Here is a 17,832-nt window from a genome sequence, read left to right on the forward strand (position 1 = left end):
GTAATCAAGAACGAACCTGTGTGTCCTTTTAGTTACTTCTCCGGGTGTAAGACCGGTGGCGTTGTTGGTTATTTTCTTTCCTTTATTTAATTTAATGTAAAGTATTTAAACATTTATAGTACCACCCCCATAATGCCACAAAAACATACAAACTAATCAACAATGTTGAAGTGGTTGGCTTACGACCAAGGTTTTGTACCAGATAGAACTGACCTGAGATTCAAGGTCTGGATTGTAAAAGGTATAAATGTTTTTCACCAGATTGTAAAAGATAAACAAATGAAAAGCTTTGACTTGGAGAAACAGGAATTTGATATTTTTTTTTACAAATGATTAGTTTCTATAACCAAGAAATTAAACAAGATAATGACCATTGTAGCCCTCTGACTGAGATGTTTATCAATGCTTATTAATCGGAACTTTCAAGGGGAATTATATTTAATATATATCAATGCATTTCTAATCTGGACAGCTACTCTAATAAGTATATAAAAAAACAAGTGGGAGGGAGGGAGTGGTCTTGTTTTGACAGAAAAAAGAGTGGGAAGAAGTTCGTACATCCCTGTGGAGGACTGTGGAGAGTTTTGTTGAAAGAATATATCATGTTTTTTTATTACTTGAACCAGGTAAACCACTGACACGTGTTCTGGGACCGTCCTGCTGTTCAAAAGTTTTGGACTGAAATTAAGGATGCACTACAAACAGTTTTTGACATTGCCTTTCTACTTGATTTTGGAATTATGTCCCTGGGCCTGAGGACTCCTGGCATGAACACAATAAACAGTTCAAACAGTGGAACATACACTTGGCAGCGGCGAAAAAGGCCATCACAAAAAAATGGATGACACAAATTGCACCGACAATCAAGGACTGGACAGACATTAATTTGGACATTAAAAAAATGGAAAAACGCACTCCTTAACATTGAACTGAAAATGAACATATTTGAAAGACTCTGGACTATGAGTGAGCATAGCTTTGTTTTATTTGAATTGAACTTTTCTCCTGAGCCTGTGCCCTCAAACATCAGATCTCAGAGGCGCATTATCACTGCAAATACAGCCGTCCAATTTTCTGCTATGTTTGATCCTCATTTGTTTATGAATTGTCTTGATGTGGACAGTTTAATTCATTCCTTTAGCAGCCACTGTGTATCCATTTTAGATCAGTGGCACCTGTAAAATCCACTGTGTCATCACAGAAAAAAGCTTGTCCTTGGATAAATGAAGGTATCCTAAATCTAAAGAGACTATGTCGGAAAACTGAGCGTCTGTGGAAAACCTCTAGTCTTGAGGTCCATAGGTCACACCTCAGAGATCTTGTATCATCTTACAATGAAATGATGGAAAGTTCCAGATCTGATTACTTCCGCCAGCTAATAACATCTATCAAGAAAAAACCCAAAGTGTTGTTTGACACTATTAATTCTATTGTTTGTCCTTCAGCTGCAGTGACTCCTGTTTCCTGCAAAGCTGACAGCAACGAACTCCTCAGGTTCTTTATCGATAAGATCAAGATAATCAAAGACCAAATCCCACTTGTGTGATAAACCTGTTTCTGTGGAGCCTGTTTCCCAAAACTGGTCTTCTTTTAAGCCTGTCACTCTAGAAGACATCTCAGCTTTGGTGACCAAGATGAAACCCTCCTCTTGTACATCAGATGCCCTTCCCTGCAGGCTCTTCCTCAAAGTGTTTGATATTATTGGCCCCTGGGTTACCAAAATGGTAAATCTCTCTCTTTCTACTGGTGTGTTTCCTGGTCCATTTAAACATGCCATAGTTTTACTGAAAAAGACAAACTTGGACGCGACAGACCTAAAAGGTTTCAGACCCATATCAAAGCTCCCGATCATGTCCAAGATCCTAGAGAAGGTGGTCTCTGAACAATTGTCAGATTTCCTTGATCAGTCAAACATTCACGACTCTTTTCAATCTGGTTTCCGCAAACATCATTCTACGCATTGCTAAAAGTGTCCAGGAACATTATGATGTCTGCTGATTCTGGAAAATGCACTGTTCTAGTTCTGCTGGATCTGTCTGCAGCCTTTGACACCGTCGACCATCATATCCTGTTGAACAGACTGAGGGACCTATCAGGGTCAGTTCTTCATTGGTTTTCCTCATATTTATAGAGCTTTAGTGTTGCTGCAAACCAAATAATGTCCGACTCAGCTGATCTGTTGTGTGGAGTTCCTCAGGGCTCCGTTTTGGGTCCCGTCCTATTTCTTGCTTTATATAATTCCTCTGGGAATGATCATTAAAGAGTTTAGTGATGTGTCCTACCACCTGTTCATGACGATATTCAGCTCTATTGCTCTTTTAAACCTTCTGAGATCCAGAAGCTGAACTCCTTGGTCAGTTGTTTAGTGCAAATTAAACAATGGCTGAGTCAAAACTCTCTGCAGCTAAATGCAGACAAAACAGAAACTCTGATTATTGCCCCTGATGATGCCATTCCAGGGATAAACCAGTACTTGGGTGTTTTAGGCCAGACTGCTAAGTCTTAGAAACTTGGTGTTGTCTTTGACAAAGACATGTCTTTAGAGCACCACTCCAAGCTGTTGACGAGGAACTGTTTCTTTCAGTTGAGGAAAATCTCTAAGCTCAGGAAAATGGTGTCTCAAAATGATCTGGAAGTTATAATTCATGCCTTTGTGTCTTCACGTTTAGACTATTGTAATAGTTTGTTTTCCTGTCTTAACAAGAAGGAGCTTTCTCGTCTGCAGCTGGTCCAGAACTCTGCAGCGAGGATCTTGACCCGCACAAATAGAAGGGCCCACATTTCACCCATTCTTAGAGCCCTTCACTGGAGCCGGTCTCCTACCGGATACAGTTTAAAATTCTAGTTCTGACTTTTAGAGCTTTAAATGGTCAGGTCCCTCTGTACATCAGCGATCTGATTAAACCGTACACTCCCTCTCGCTCACTAAGGTCCTTGGATCAGAAACTGCTGGTTCCTCGCACCCGTTTTGGGACCAGAGGAGACAGATCCTGACTCTGGAACGATCTTCCGCTCTCCCTGCGGTCAATGGACTCAGTTATTGCTTTTAAGGGTCAGCTTAAAACCTTTTTATTTAGTCAATCCTTTTACATTTGTTTTAGCGGCTGATTTTACTGTATATTGTTGTATATGTATTGCTCACTGTAAATCTTTTGTGTTTTCTTTGTTTTATTGTGTTTTCTGAAGCACTTTGTGACTTGTGTCTGTGAAAGGTGCTATACAAATAAAATTTACTTACTTACTTACAAAGTGGGACATTAATTTGTCCCACATTTGTTGGGTTTACATGTGCTTTGATTTTACTTTCTTTTCTCACTTGTTGGAGGTCTGCTTAATTTGATTTTTGTCTTTTGCTCTCTCTCTGGTCCTGTTCCTGTTTCCTTCTTGTCTTTTTTATGTTTGAAAATATGTTAAACCTCAATTTTTTTTTTTTAATACAGGCAATTATGTTTTTTTGGGTCATTTTTAAAAATCTTATTATAAGACAGTAAAATATACTCAAATCAAGATAAATACTACTTAATTCAAATAGATTTTAATATCTCATCTTATTTTTGTCCAGGTCAGGTCTAACCCAGGTATAAGTAATATTTTAAAACAATGCTTCAATCTTAATATTTTAATTTAACATTTAAGTGCTTTACCTGCACAGTGTGTTTTTAATGATGTATCGTTTATTGCGTGTTTCTATTCTCCTGTTGTTCATCAAATATTCTCTTAACTGAATTAAACCAGGTCTAAACCAAGTCCTGAAACAGACTTAAACGACACAGAAGAAGCACAACACAACAGGCAGTGTAATATTCATTTTTATTGGTTAGGTCATCCAGCTACCTCAACCTTCAAGTATTTAAATTAAAATCCTTTAAATATTGTTTTCAAACCACAACTAAAGCAAGAAATAAAATAAAATCAAACTGTGAAAAACAAATAGTCTAAAACGCTAAATATCTTTTCACAAAAACTCAAAAATCAACGAAACTCACTAGAATAGGACAGAACGGTGCAAACAGGGCAATCACACTCAGTCTTAAGCTTTCTAGGATCCATCCAGGCCTGGTCTTGGATGGGACTTCCTCTGTGGGCGAGCGGTTTTGGATGGGACTTCCTCTGTGGGCGAGCGGTTTTGGATGGGACTTCCTCTGTGGGCGAGCGGTTTTTGATGGGACTTCCTCTGTGGGCGAGCGGTTTTGGATGGGACTTCCTCTGTGGGCGAGCGGTTTTGGATGGGACTTCCTCTGTGGGAGGGTGACGGAGAGAAACAAAATGGCGTCTCGTTGTTTAAAATCCAAAAGTGTTTTCTCCGCTGTACGCCACGTATAAAAAGCCGTCCTCGTCCTTCTCCTTCTCGTACAGCTGCCCCATCGTGATGCTGCCAGAGACGAGAGGAATATCAGATCAAAACACTAAATATTCAAGTTCACGGTGCACTTTTAAAAAACGTCCAGGAGCATTAATATTTGAGTCAAGTCTGAAATATGAACCGCTAATCTGACAAGGATCATACATCTGCTCACAGTGTTGGTACTTGTATTTAGTCACAGAACACAAAATGCCTTATTTTTCCACTTTAAGTTATGTCTCTACAGAGGACAGAGGATTTTCACACTATTTTCTATAGTATTTTCACAGAGAGCTGCATTTTCATACATGAAGATAAAGTGAATCATTCAAATAATAGCTCTGATGATCCTCCACACCTTTAAAAGGGCTTGGGACATTTATATTAGATTTCTATCGCTTCCAAAATGTTTGTTATTTAGGTTATGAAAGCAGAGTGTTTCTTTCCTACTTTAGGAGCTTATGACTACATTATAACTGTTTCCTTCTCATTAAACCGCCGGAAGTTGTATTTAGAGTGATTCATAGTTTGGGTCTTTTTATTCTCCTGCCACAGTCTCTCCAGATTCACCCCGATACACGCCCACTGCTCTTTACTACACGATGACACAATGTGAGGAGGTTTGATGGTGAACTACAGCTCTCAAAGAAGCAATGCATTGTAAAGAGGCAGGGGAAACCAGTTAGTATAAGTCTAATAAGATTACACTTGCTCTTGTCTGTGACCAGCTTTATCAAACCAAACTTTTTTAATGATTAATCAACATAAACAGCCAGAGAAAAAAAAATCCCTTTATTTATTATTTTATTGGATTGGATTGAAATTACTGTTTTTGCATTTACAATGTACATCATTTTCAGTTGTTAGTTCAGTACAACTATTATGTGACCTCAATAATCACCATTATCAATTCACAGAACAATCTGGACCTTCTTAGCTGGCAGTCATTTTCTTTTTCTTCGGGATTTATATTACAAAGTAGACGAATACACACTTTTGGACTCTGTTAAATAAACTAGTTGTCTAAAACCCGCCCACTCTCTGCCACGCTAACACCTGATTGGTCCAATAAACCAGTGGTAAACAGTTTTTTGAGTTTGTGAAGTTAAATCTTGCAACAGCTTAAAGTGTCATGTTAAGATGTTCAGGAAACCTCCAAAAATGATGTTATTCTTAGTTTGCAAAGAGTTGGAGGCTTGTGAAATCAGGACCATTTAAATGAGGTTAAATACACAGTTAAAGAGTCCCAAGAGTCTAGACCTGAATATTATTTCTACCATCATATGTTGATTTCTACCTGTTAATCTCTATATATGTAACACGTGTAATTTAATTTGATCTGATACAAACTTATACTTGGTTCCTTAGTAGAAATGGGGGACATTGGGCTAGTCCATACTAAATATCAGATGTTTTCAGGGGCCTGTGGAAGGTGTCTACTATAGATTAATGCTCATGTTTGTGGTTTACCAGGTTAAAGGACACCTAGTATGCATTAATGGTATTGATATTGTTAGTCCTTTAAACTCGCTCTCGGACCTTTTCTTTGGCGTTTCATAGATTAGAATCAGAATCAGAAATCATGTTTATCGCCATTGTTAATGAACAGGATTAAAAAAACTAGGAACTTGCTTTGGCGTTAAGGTGCAACATTCAACAATGAATAATAACCAAAACACCAGGGCACCATCTTGAAATCAATGAAGAACTGAGAATAATGTACAAGTAGTGAAAATCGAGCAAGGCTTTCCCTCGTTTAGGTTTGTGTTAACGCTCCATCTACTGGCAGAAGAGTGAACTACAAAGGGAAAATCAAACAAAAGCTATCTTGCCCCGACATGCTAATGTGAGCACACAGTTGTAATGAAGGTGATTTGAGTCTGTGATGATTTATGGACTTAAAAACGGCACAAGAGAGCGTTTTTCTGAGACTCGGAGGGAGAGGACTTACTAAACAGGATTAATGAAACAAACGTGAAGCTAAATACAAGTATTTTTTTGATGGGGGAACGATGTTATAGTAAAGTAAACAGGGACACAGCGATTGAAAATAAAACAGGAATAAAATACATTTAAAAATAGATTTATGTTGGCATAGATGATAAAGCAGTCTTCACGTCACTCCGCTGTCGGTTTTTATGAGAGTGAATAACTGGTGGTGGTTGGAGAGCAGATGGTACACTGACCCACTATGCGTTTATAGAACTAGTTTAAATGTAGGGGCTTTGGCTGACCTGGACTGGGGCACTGTCTTGTCCACAAACAGGAAGATGGCCTTCTCTGACGGCAGCTGGATCCTCTTCCTGATGATCCACATGAACTGAGCCACAGTGATGTCCGACGGCACCAGGTACTTCCGCTTGTCTATGTCCACGATCTGAGAGCCACACACCTTCTCCACGATCACCTGCAAACACACAGAGAAACAAGTTTACAAAGTGCTCCACGATCACCTGAAAACACACAGAGAAACAAGTTTACAAAGTGCTCCACGATCACCTGCAAACACACAGAGAAACAAGTTTACAAAGTGCTCCACGATCACCTGAAAACACACAGAGAAACAAGTTTACAAAGTGCTCCACGATCACCTGCAAACACACAGAGAAACAAGTTTACAAAGTGCTCCACGATCACCTGGAAACACACAGAGAAACAAGTTTACAAAGTGCTCCACGATCACCTGAAAACACACAGAGAAACAAGTTTACAAAGTGCTCCACGATCACCTGGAAACACACAGAGAAACAAGTTTACAAAGTGCTCCACGATCACCTGGAAACACACAGAGAAACAAGTTTACAAAGTGCTCCACAATCACCTGAAAACACACAGAGAAACAAGTTTACAAAGTGCTCCACGATCACCTGAAAACACACAGAGAAACAAGTTTACAAAGTGCTCCACGATCACCTGGAAACACACAGAGAAACAAGTTTACAAAGTGCTCCACGATCACCTGGAAACACACAGAGAAACAAGTTTACAAAGTTCTCCACGATCACCTGGAAACACACAAAGAAACAAGTTTACAAAGTGCTCCACGATCACCTGGAAACACACAACGAAACAAGTTTACAAAGTGCTCCACGATCACCTGGAAACACACAGAGAAACAAGTTTACAAAGTGCTCCACGATCACCTGGAAACACACAGAGAAACAAGTTTACAAAGTGCTCCACGATCACCTGGAAACACACAGAGAAACAAGTTTACAAAGTGCTCCACGATCACCTGGAAACACACAGAGAAACAAGTATACAAAGTGCTCCACGATCACCTGGAAACAGAGAAACAAGTTTACAAAGTGCTCCACGATCACCTGGAAACAGAGAAACAAGTTTACAAAGTGCTCCACGATCACCTGAAAATACACAGAAAAACAAGTTTACAAAGTGCTCCACGATCACCTGAAAAAACACACAGAGAAACAAGTTTACAAAGTGCTCCACGATCACCTGGAAACACACAAAGAAACAAGTTTACAAAGTGCTCCACGATCACCTGGAAACACACAAAGAAACAAGTTTACAAAGTGCTCCACGATCACCTGGAAACACACAAAGAAACAAGTTTACAAAGTGCTCCACGATCACCTGGAAACAGAGAAACAAGTTTACAAAGTGCTCCACAATCACCTGAAAACACACAGAGAAACAAGTTTACAAAGTGCTCCACGATCACCTGAAAACACACAGAGAAACAAGTTTACAAAGTGCTCCACGATCACCTGGAAACACACAGAGAAACAAGTTTACAAAGTGCTCCACAATCACCTGAAAACACACAGAGAAACAAGTTTACAAAGTGCTCCACGATCACCTGGAAACACACAGAGAAACAAGTTTACAAAGTGCTCCACGATCACCTGCAAACACACAGAGAAACAAGTTTACAAAGTTCTCCACGATCACCTGGAAACACACAGAGAAACAAGTTTACAAAGTGCTCCACGATCACCTGAAAACACACAGAGAAACAAGTTTACAAAGTGCTCCATGATCACCTAAAAACAGAGAAACAAGTTTACAAAGTGCTCCACGATCACCTGAAAACACACAGAGAAACAAGTTTACAAAGTGCTCCACGATCACCTGAAAACACACAGAGAAACAAGTTTACAAAGTGCTCCACGATCACCTGGAAACAGAGAAACAAGTTTACAAAGTGCTCCACGATCACCTGGAAACACACAGAGAAACAAGTTTACAAAGTGCTCCACGATCACCTGAAAACACACAGAGAAACAAGTTTACAAAGTGCTCCACGATCACCTGGATGCACACAGAGAAACAAGTTTACAAAGTGCTCCACGATCACCTGGAAACACACAGAGAAACAAGTTTACAAAGTTCTCCACGATCACCTGGAAACACACAAAGAAACAAGTTTACAAAGTGCTCCACGATCACCTGAAAACACACAGAGAAACAAGTTTACAAAGTGCTCCACGATCACCTGGAAACACACAGAGAAACAAGTTTACAAAGTGCTCCACAATCACCTGAAAACACACAGAGAAACAAGTTTACAAAGTGCTCCACGATCACCTGCAAACACACAGAGAAACAAGTTTACAAAGTGCTCCACGATCACCTGCAAACACACAGAGAAACAAGTTTACAAAGTTCTCCACGATCACCTGGAAACACACAGAGAAACAAGTTTACAAAGTGCTCCACGATCACCTGAAAACACACAGAGAAACAAGTTTACAAAGTGCTCCATGATCACCTAAAAACAGAGAAACAAGTTTACAAAGTGCTCCACGATCACCTGAAAACACACAGAGAAACAAGTTTACAAAGTGCTCCACGATCACCTGAAAACACACAGAGAAACAAGTTTACAAAGTGCTCCACGATCACCTGGAAACAGAGAAACAAGTTTACAAAGTGCTCCACGATCACCTGGAAACACACAGAGAAACAAGTTTACAAAGTGCTCCACGATCACCTGAAAACACACAGAGAAACAAGTTTACAAAGTGCTCCACGATCACCTGGATGCACACAGAGAAACAAGTTTACAAAGTGCTCCACGATCACCTGGAAACACACAGAGAAACAAGTTTACAAAGTTCTCCACGATCACCTGGAAACACACAAAGAAACAAGTTTACAAAGTGCTCCACGATCACCTGGAAACACACAAAGAAACAAGTTTACAAAGTGCTCCACGATCACCTGAAAAAACACAGAGAAACAAGTTTACAAAGTGCTCCACGATCACCTGAAAACAGAGAAACAAGTTTACAAAGTGCTCCACGATCACCTGAAAACAGAGAAACAAGTTTACAAAGTGCTCCACAATCACCTGGAAACACACAGAGAAACAAGTTTACAAAGTGCTCCACGATCACCTGAAAACACACAGAGAAACAAGTTTACAAAGTGCTCCACGATCACCTGGAAACACACAAAGAAACAAGTTTACAAAGTGCTCCACGATCACCAGGAAACAGAGAAACAAGTTTACAAAGTGCTCCACGATCACCTGGAAACAGAGAAACAAGTTTACAAAGTGCTCCACGATCACCTGAAAACACACAGAGAAACAAGTTTACAAAGTGCTCCACGATCACCTGAAAACACACAGAGAAACAAGTTTACAAAGTGCTCCACAATCACCTGAAAACACACAGAGAAACAAGTTTACAAAGTGCTCCACGATCACCTGAAAACACACAAAGAAACAAGTTTACAAAGTGCTCCACGATCACCTGAAAAAACACAGAGAAACAAGTTTACAAAGTGCTCCACGATCACCTGAAAACAGAGAAACAAGTTTACAAAGTGCTCCACGATCACCTGGAAACACACAGAGAAACAAGTTTACAAAGTGCTCCACGATCACCTGAAAACACACAGAGAAACAAGTTTACAAAGTGCTCCACGATCACCTGAAAACAGAGAAACAAGTTTACAAAGTGCTCCACGATCACCTGGAAACACACAGAGAAACAAGTTTACAAAGTGCTCCACGATCACCTGAAAACACACAGAGAAACAAGTTTACAAAGTGCTCCACGATCACCTGGAAACACACAAAGAAACAAGTTTACAAAGTGCTCCACGATCACCAGGAAACAGAGAAACAAGTTTACAAAGTGCTCCACGATCACCTGGAAACAGAGAAACAAGTTTACAAAGTGCTCCACGATCACCTGAAAACACACAGAGAAACAAGTTTACAAAGTGCTCCACGATCACCTGAAAACACACAGAGAAACAAGTTTACAAAGTTCTCCACGATCACCTGGAAACAGAGAAACAAGTTTACAAAGTGCTCCACGATCACCTGGAAACAGAGAAACAAGTTTACAAAGTACAACAAAGTTTTGTGTTAGGATCAATGTGACAAACCCTATTTTCTTCACAATTATTGACACCACAGTGAAATCCTTAATTCACTTTCATTCACTTCAAACTTTCTGAAGGACAAAGTAACATAAACAGTCAACAAGCACTTTACATTTAGTCTCACTTATTTGGTCTGTAGATTGAAATGACTTAATGTGGCATTTAATGAATATGGAAATCTTGGAGGTACAAACTGAATTCCAAACACAACAACAACAACAACAACAACAACCTTTGAATAGTCCATGGTCATAGTCAAAGAAAAGTCAAGAATCGAGCACAACGTGTTCTAATATATGAACAGTCGCAGATGTAGTGTCATTGAACAGCGTCATACTCACTGGGACGCGATCAGGGTATTTGTTCCGTATCTTCGCCGACTCTATGCACCGATGTTCTGCCAAGACACAAAAACAAAGACAGGGTTGAAGTCAGACCGGGCCCTTTCAGCTCTACGCGCACACGCACGCGCACACGCACGCACAGACAGACAGACAGACAGACAGACACACACACACACACAGACAGACATACACAGACACACATAGACACACATACACAGACACACACAGACACACACACACACACACACACACACACACACACACACAGACAGACATACACAGAGACACAGACAGACATAAACAGACACACATAGACACACATACACAGACATACACAGACACACAGACAGACACACACACACACACACACACACATAGACACACACACACACACACACACAGACAGACACACACACACACAGACACACATAGACACACATACACACACATACACAGACATACACAGACACACATAGACACACATACTTAGACACACAGACACACACACACACACACACACACACACACATAGACACACACACACACAGACACACACACACACACACACACACATACACAGACAGACACAGACATACACACCCACATAGACACACACACACAGACACACACACACACACACACACACATACACAGACAGACACAGACATACACACCCACATAGACACACACACACACACACACACACAGACATACACAGACACACACACACACACACACACACAGACATACACAGACACACACACACACACACACAGACATACACAGACACACACACACACACACACAGACACACCACACACACACACACACACACACACAGACACAGACAAACACACACACACACACACACACACACACAGACACACACACACATTGACGGGACCCAGGAGAGAGCGAGGGAAGAGGGCGCGGGATGGACAGGATCGATGGTAAGTGTCCTGTGTTCCTGCAGCTCGCCGGATCAGAGCCACTCCTCCCACAGAAAACACCAGACTCCGGCTAATGCACCGGCGTCGATACAGACACAGGACTCCGCTTAAAGTGCTGCTGCGAGGAAAATATATCACTTGTGCAACGTTGGCAGAATGAAAACAAAACAACTGAATGAATCCAACTATTCCGACCATATTTCGATGTAGCTTAATGACACTGGTTCAGCTGTTGCCCTGAACTCCTGCATTTATCGTTTAATTTTATTTTTTTTCTAGCGTTGCCTCTTGTTCCCACTGAAACACAGCCAGGACTTTCAAGTAAAAGTAGTAAATATTACAGTAAAGGTGTACTATATATGTAGCTATTTGTGCCGTTTGGACAATGGTTAATACAACTGCAACTAACAAGGATTTTAGTGTTCGACTCATCAAACTATTACTTTTAAGACTTTGAATACATTAACGAGCAAATAAAGGTTGTAATATGCGACTGAAGGCTTCTAGACAAAGAATATTTATGAATAAAGTGTGTTATCGATTATTATTATTCTTATAGTTGACTTTATCGTTGCAGCCCTTTTGCAGTTACGGGGAGTAATTTGTAAAAAATAAATCAAAAATTGATAGAATAAGACAACAATTAAACAAAACAATGAATATATTATGTATCTGTGTATTTCTTTAAATTTAGTATGATTTCATGATTTAATTATCATAAAAGGAAAGGTGCATCGACGTAAATGTGCACTGCGTAACTTTTCTGCTTGTTTCCATGGAGATATTATTGCACTGCCAAGTTACAGATCTGTGTGTTTTTGTTTTGTTATCTAAACTATTTGTGCCCAATAAAAACACCTGTAACTGAATATGTGCCAGACAGATTTATACTGCGGAACATTCCAGCTAACATCTCCATGGAGACAAGCAGTTGCCATAGTTTTAAACAAACATGATCTTGTGTTTCCATATAAACTGTCCACTGTTTTAGTCTTCAAAGTAAATAAAGGTGGAATCCTGTTTTTCAAACGCACCTGTCCCATGATCCTTTGTGTTTGGGCTTTTCCCTGAAGACTCTGATTGGCTGAGGGCTTAAACTCGATAGCCATGCCCAAGTCAACAAAAGAGGTCAAATACATGACAAAGAGTGGCTTGTTTACTGCCAAATTCACATAAACAGTAATCCACGACCAGACCAGGAATCACACTGTAAACGGTATTAATTGTTCTTTTTCTCTCATTTAAAGGATTTAAAGCACCTGTTTTAATGCTCTTACAAAAGAGTTTTACTGAGAATGCTGTTACTCTAACCATATAAATATGATATTAGATTTGATCTACTGTCCAATTATAGGTATGTGAGATGGTCAAGTATTCTTTTATTGGGCTTTAATTTACCATTAAGTAAATGTTAGTGGTATATCATGGAAGGACGACGGAGGTAGTAGTAGTTGTAAAATTAAAACATCGACAGTTAAAGTGTTTCAAAATTAATTGATCATAAATTAACATATTTTGGGAATAGTTAGTCCATTATTAAGTCATTTTATGTTAAATTGTATCACATATTTATTTATCACGTTTACCAAAATGTTTTGAGAAAGTGGAAGTGATAGAGTTTTCACAAGACTAAAATGACAAACTTGATACACTTGTTAAACCTGAATAGACACCTGATACCACTATGACTATTAAAAGAATATTTTAGACTGTCATTTTCAACACAAAATAATTGCATTTTCATTATATCACGATGTGGTCTAAAACTAGTTCAGCTAAACTTCAGGAAAGGTCCAATTCTGTCCTGTTTGTCTATTTATTTATTTTTCAATCGATATTTGCTCAATTGAGTATAGTTTTAGTCTCAATAACATCTGATTTTTGATACTTTTAACAACCCTAGTAGTAGTGACGAAACAACAGAATAAAATAACCTAAATATTGCGATATTGTATTGTCAAAGTCTCACAATAACATCGTGGGCTGTAACAATATATCCAGTTACAAGCTTCTTTACTTAGATGCATATTTTGTTGCGTATAAGGCCAAAAACTGAGGGAACTACATAGACCATGATCCTTTGCTCCATTTCAGCTCTAGTTAGTGTTGGAATACTCAATGACACTTTTATACCTTAATTATTTGTAAAATGGCAGCAATGCTTTGTATTAAAAGTCAGATCAAGGCATTTTGAAATAAAAAAAAAGAGTGACATTTCGAGCGCAGTTGTAAATATCGTATATCGTGATAATATCGTACTGAAGCTTGGATATCGTTACATCCCTGTAGTAGCATTATAAGTAGGCTAAAAGTAGCAATAAAAGGCAAGTAAAAAGGCAAACATCAACAATTGAGCAGTGTTTCTAGCCAAATAGAGCTCACATTGGCATCTTCTGTGAATATTTAGGGCATTATTAAGTACATATTTGTCACTAAATAGTCAATCGTAATGTAAGACTTTATAAATCAATGCAGTGATGTTAAAGAACACGAGCAGTACATTTTAGGTGGAGGCTTCCGGGCCTTCACCAAAACAACTTTATGGAGACGCCAAGGCCTTTATTTTGGACCCAGACTGCAACACAAGATTATTATGATTATTACGCAGTTATTAGCACGTAACATTTCACGATCAACACTTTAATAACGCTGTAATGACCGTGAACAAACCCGGAGAAGAGGCTTAGCTGCTTTATGCCAATATATCGACCACTTCTTTAGCGATTAGCGACACAAATGCACTGGATTTCCGCTTAACCGCATCACAATCGCGCATTTCATAATAATAATAACAACATAATAACGACTGACAGCGAATGCACAAGGTTTATTCATCTGATTATTTAACGTGAGGCGAGCTCCGTCCCGTCGAAACGAGACGACGAGCCCAAAACAAAACGCGATGAAGGACAGGCCAGAAAAACAAACAAAACAAACAACGAGAAATGTGCAAAAACACCGCGTCCCGGCGACACATTCGGGAACGGCCCGTACGTTTTCGGGTTCGATGTCAGAATTGCACGGGCCGATGTTGAAATGTGCACGTCGTATTTTTAGTCAAAGCAGCTCCATCGTCGTCTTACCTAAGGAGTGATCTTCTTTGAACATCCATTTCATGATCGCGGGGCTTGTGTCGCTCGCAGTGTGTGACTCGGAACGCTTCGTGAACGCGACAAAAGGCGGTGTTGTCGGAACCGTAACGTCGGAAAAGCCGTTATTTGTTTCTCCTTCCGAAAACGCGACGGGGCGACGACTACGGATCACGAAAACAACAAACAGCTGAGCCCTGCCTCCGCGACATCACGTCACTGTCGGACCGTACCACTTTTGACGTCTGATAAAAAGTCCTAAAATGTCTGTTGTGTTCGAGCGAGACGTTTGTTTTTGACTCGTTTGGTCGGTGTGTGTTTGAGAACGCACGCGTTTGTTGTTTATTCAAACTTTACGGCGAAATGTGTTGATTTAAAGAAAAAAAAAAAGTTTTGACACCCCTACTGCGCCTGCGCCAAGTTTTATGTGAACGGTGTGAAATGGTGTCAGTGTAATATCGGTGTAATATCGGTGTAATGTGGCTGTACTAAACTCTTGACTACTGTTATTTTTATGTATTTTATCATCTATTATTTTTTGCTAAATTGCACAATAGTTATAATTAGACTAATACAAATAAAGTAATCAATGTGTTTATTGTATTTTTATTTTTTTATGTATGTTATTTATTTGAACACAGAGTTAAAGTGCAACATAGATGCGAGACAGCAATTGATCCGTGACCCACTTTAGCCTCATGGCCCCTGGTGTCTAGAGACGGCTCTGGGTTTAGCCTGTAATTTTTTTTATAAGATTTGGTAAATATATTGGTGGTAAGATTGTGTTTTTAAGAGATATCAGTGCAATACGATATCAAAATGCAATTAAAGCGGTGATGATCGCTCTCGCCTCCCGCGCGATCGCCTTCCCGCCTGTCCATGTTTTCTGCTGCGTTTTGCCGCGTACCAAACGATGCTCAGTAATTCACAGTTGATGATTGTGTAGTTTGCGACGCAAATAGTTGTTTGTCCTGACAAATTGCAAGATCGTGCTGAACGCAGACCTGAGCAGGGAGAAAGAGAGAGAGCCTCGGTGACCCGGGACTTTTCATTGATGTTCGGGGGGTCAAAAATACCAGAGTCGCCTCTGCTGGCCAAAAGTGAAAAATACACAATATCTATAATGCACTTTTTCATGGCGTCTCGAGGAGAATATAATCCATGAGTTTCAAACAAATCAGACAATGTTGAGTTTTTCACACAATGGGTAGGGGGCGCTGTAGAGTAAATTTGTTACATGGGTATTAATTATTTCCAATCAGACCATAAAAACACATTAGTGAGTGAAATATGAGCTCCGTAGATCAATTCCATTAGGCGTGACTTGTCCTTGAAAAAACAGGAAATTAAGACATTTTTGAGGGCGTGTTACGCAGAGACCGTAAAGAATGTCAATTTTTTTTTTTTTAATTAAATTTCAATGTCTCTAGATGCAAAAAGTGTTGTTCTGAGCTCGATCGGACGAAAAACCTAGGACAAGTACGATTGTTTTTATTTCATTATTGTACTATTGTAAAGAAATATTGCTGATGTTAAAATTTGAAAATGTCATCCTGTTAGTAATTATTAGTCTAATGGAACGATGAGTTTCAGTGGAACCTAAAGCTGTACAACAAATAGAAAAACAGGACAGACTTTGATCAGGAGGCTCCACCCGGTGGGCGGGGCGTTTCATCTTGAAGTGTCCAGATGACTACAACAGAAGCTTTTTCTACAACGGAACACTCGAATGAGGAATTAAAGCAATTTAAAAGGTTAAAGTTTATTTCAGCATTTTTTAGATTAATTGTACAGGTATTTCACATCTGATAATTAAACACTTTTAAAGACGTTCTGTTGCATTGACATAATATTGCCTGACTATCGTTATCGAGATTTTGACAATATTATGTCGGCTTACAATGAACAATATTATATTACAGCTTACAACGAACAAAATGTACATTAAATATATGTTATAGTTTCAAATTAAATACCAGAAAAGAGTAATAACACTTGATCTCTCATTGTCTACTTCAATTCTGACGGATTTCAAGGTCAAACATAGTACTTTCTGTTTTGTTTTACTTTACTATTTTTTAATATTTAAAAAGGGGAAAAGGAGAAGAAAAAAAACATACAATTTGAATTGTTAATAAACACATTTAAGAAGTAAAAAGGAGGAGGCTTATTAAATCCTACTCCCACTTCACATTTTAACTACACGTTATTCTTTTGTCTTCAAATGTTAAGCTTCAAGACACAACTAAAACGTACATTTTTGTCACATTACAAACCAAATCAGAAATTAGACAAAACAAAATAATAATTTAAAAGAATCATTACAAATACACTACAATTTCTATAATAAAAATATTGTAATTATTAATTTTTTTTATAACAATTCATTAACATCTTTCAACATGTTTGCACTTTTTTGTCTTTTAGAAGATTAACATTTTCAAAATTTTAAACTTCCTCCACTTCCTCCAAACTGTTCTTACTTTGACTTTTTAAAAATGAAACATTTGAACATACAAAGAATATTGTTCCTTACTTTACACACAATCAGAGCTGTTTTAAATTTGACTTAACCATTGAAGTACAAAACGTTTGCCTTTAAACACAGGGGATTAGTGTATTTACTTTTATACTGTGCTTTTCTGTAACATAAAAGATGGGCTGTAGGTGTTTTTTTTATATATTTCCACAATAAAATAAAGATATGGTAAGACTAAATAACAATATGAGGTCAACAAAGATTT

The 17,832-nt window shown here is 38.8% G+C and overlaps 1 protein-coding gene across 1 annotated transcript; it reads right to left on the minus strand.

The window, feature by feature from the left end:
- Window positions 1-4,057: 4,057 nt before the first annotated feature.
- gabarapl2 (GABA(A) receptor-associated protein like 2) lies at window positions 4,058-15,328 on the minus strand. Its single transcript, XM_072465284.1, has 4 exons — window positions 15,083-15,328; window positions 11,047-11,102; window positions 6,577-6,749; window positions 4,058-4,372 (listed from the first exon to the last, which is right to left on the minus strand). The coding sequence occupies exons 1-4, from the start codon at window positions 15,114-15,116 to the stop codon at window positions 4,282-4,284; spliced, it is 354 nt and encodes a 117-aa protein (XP_072321385.1). The 5' UTR covers window positions 15,117-15,328; the 3' UTR covers window positions 4,058-4,281.
- Window positions 15,329-17,832: the final 2,504 nt, after the last annotated feature.

Source organism: Eucyclogobius newberryi, unplaced genomic scaffold, assembly GCF_026437365.1.
Source record: "Eucyclogobius newberryi isolate DKJ021-1_F unplaced genomic scaffold, fEucNew1.0.hap1 SCAF_5, whole genome shotgun sequence".
NCBI classification, from domain to species: Eukaryota; Metazoa; Chordata; class Actinopteri; order Gobiiformes; family Gobiidae; genus Eucyclogobius; species Eucyclogobius newberryi.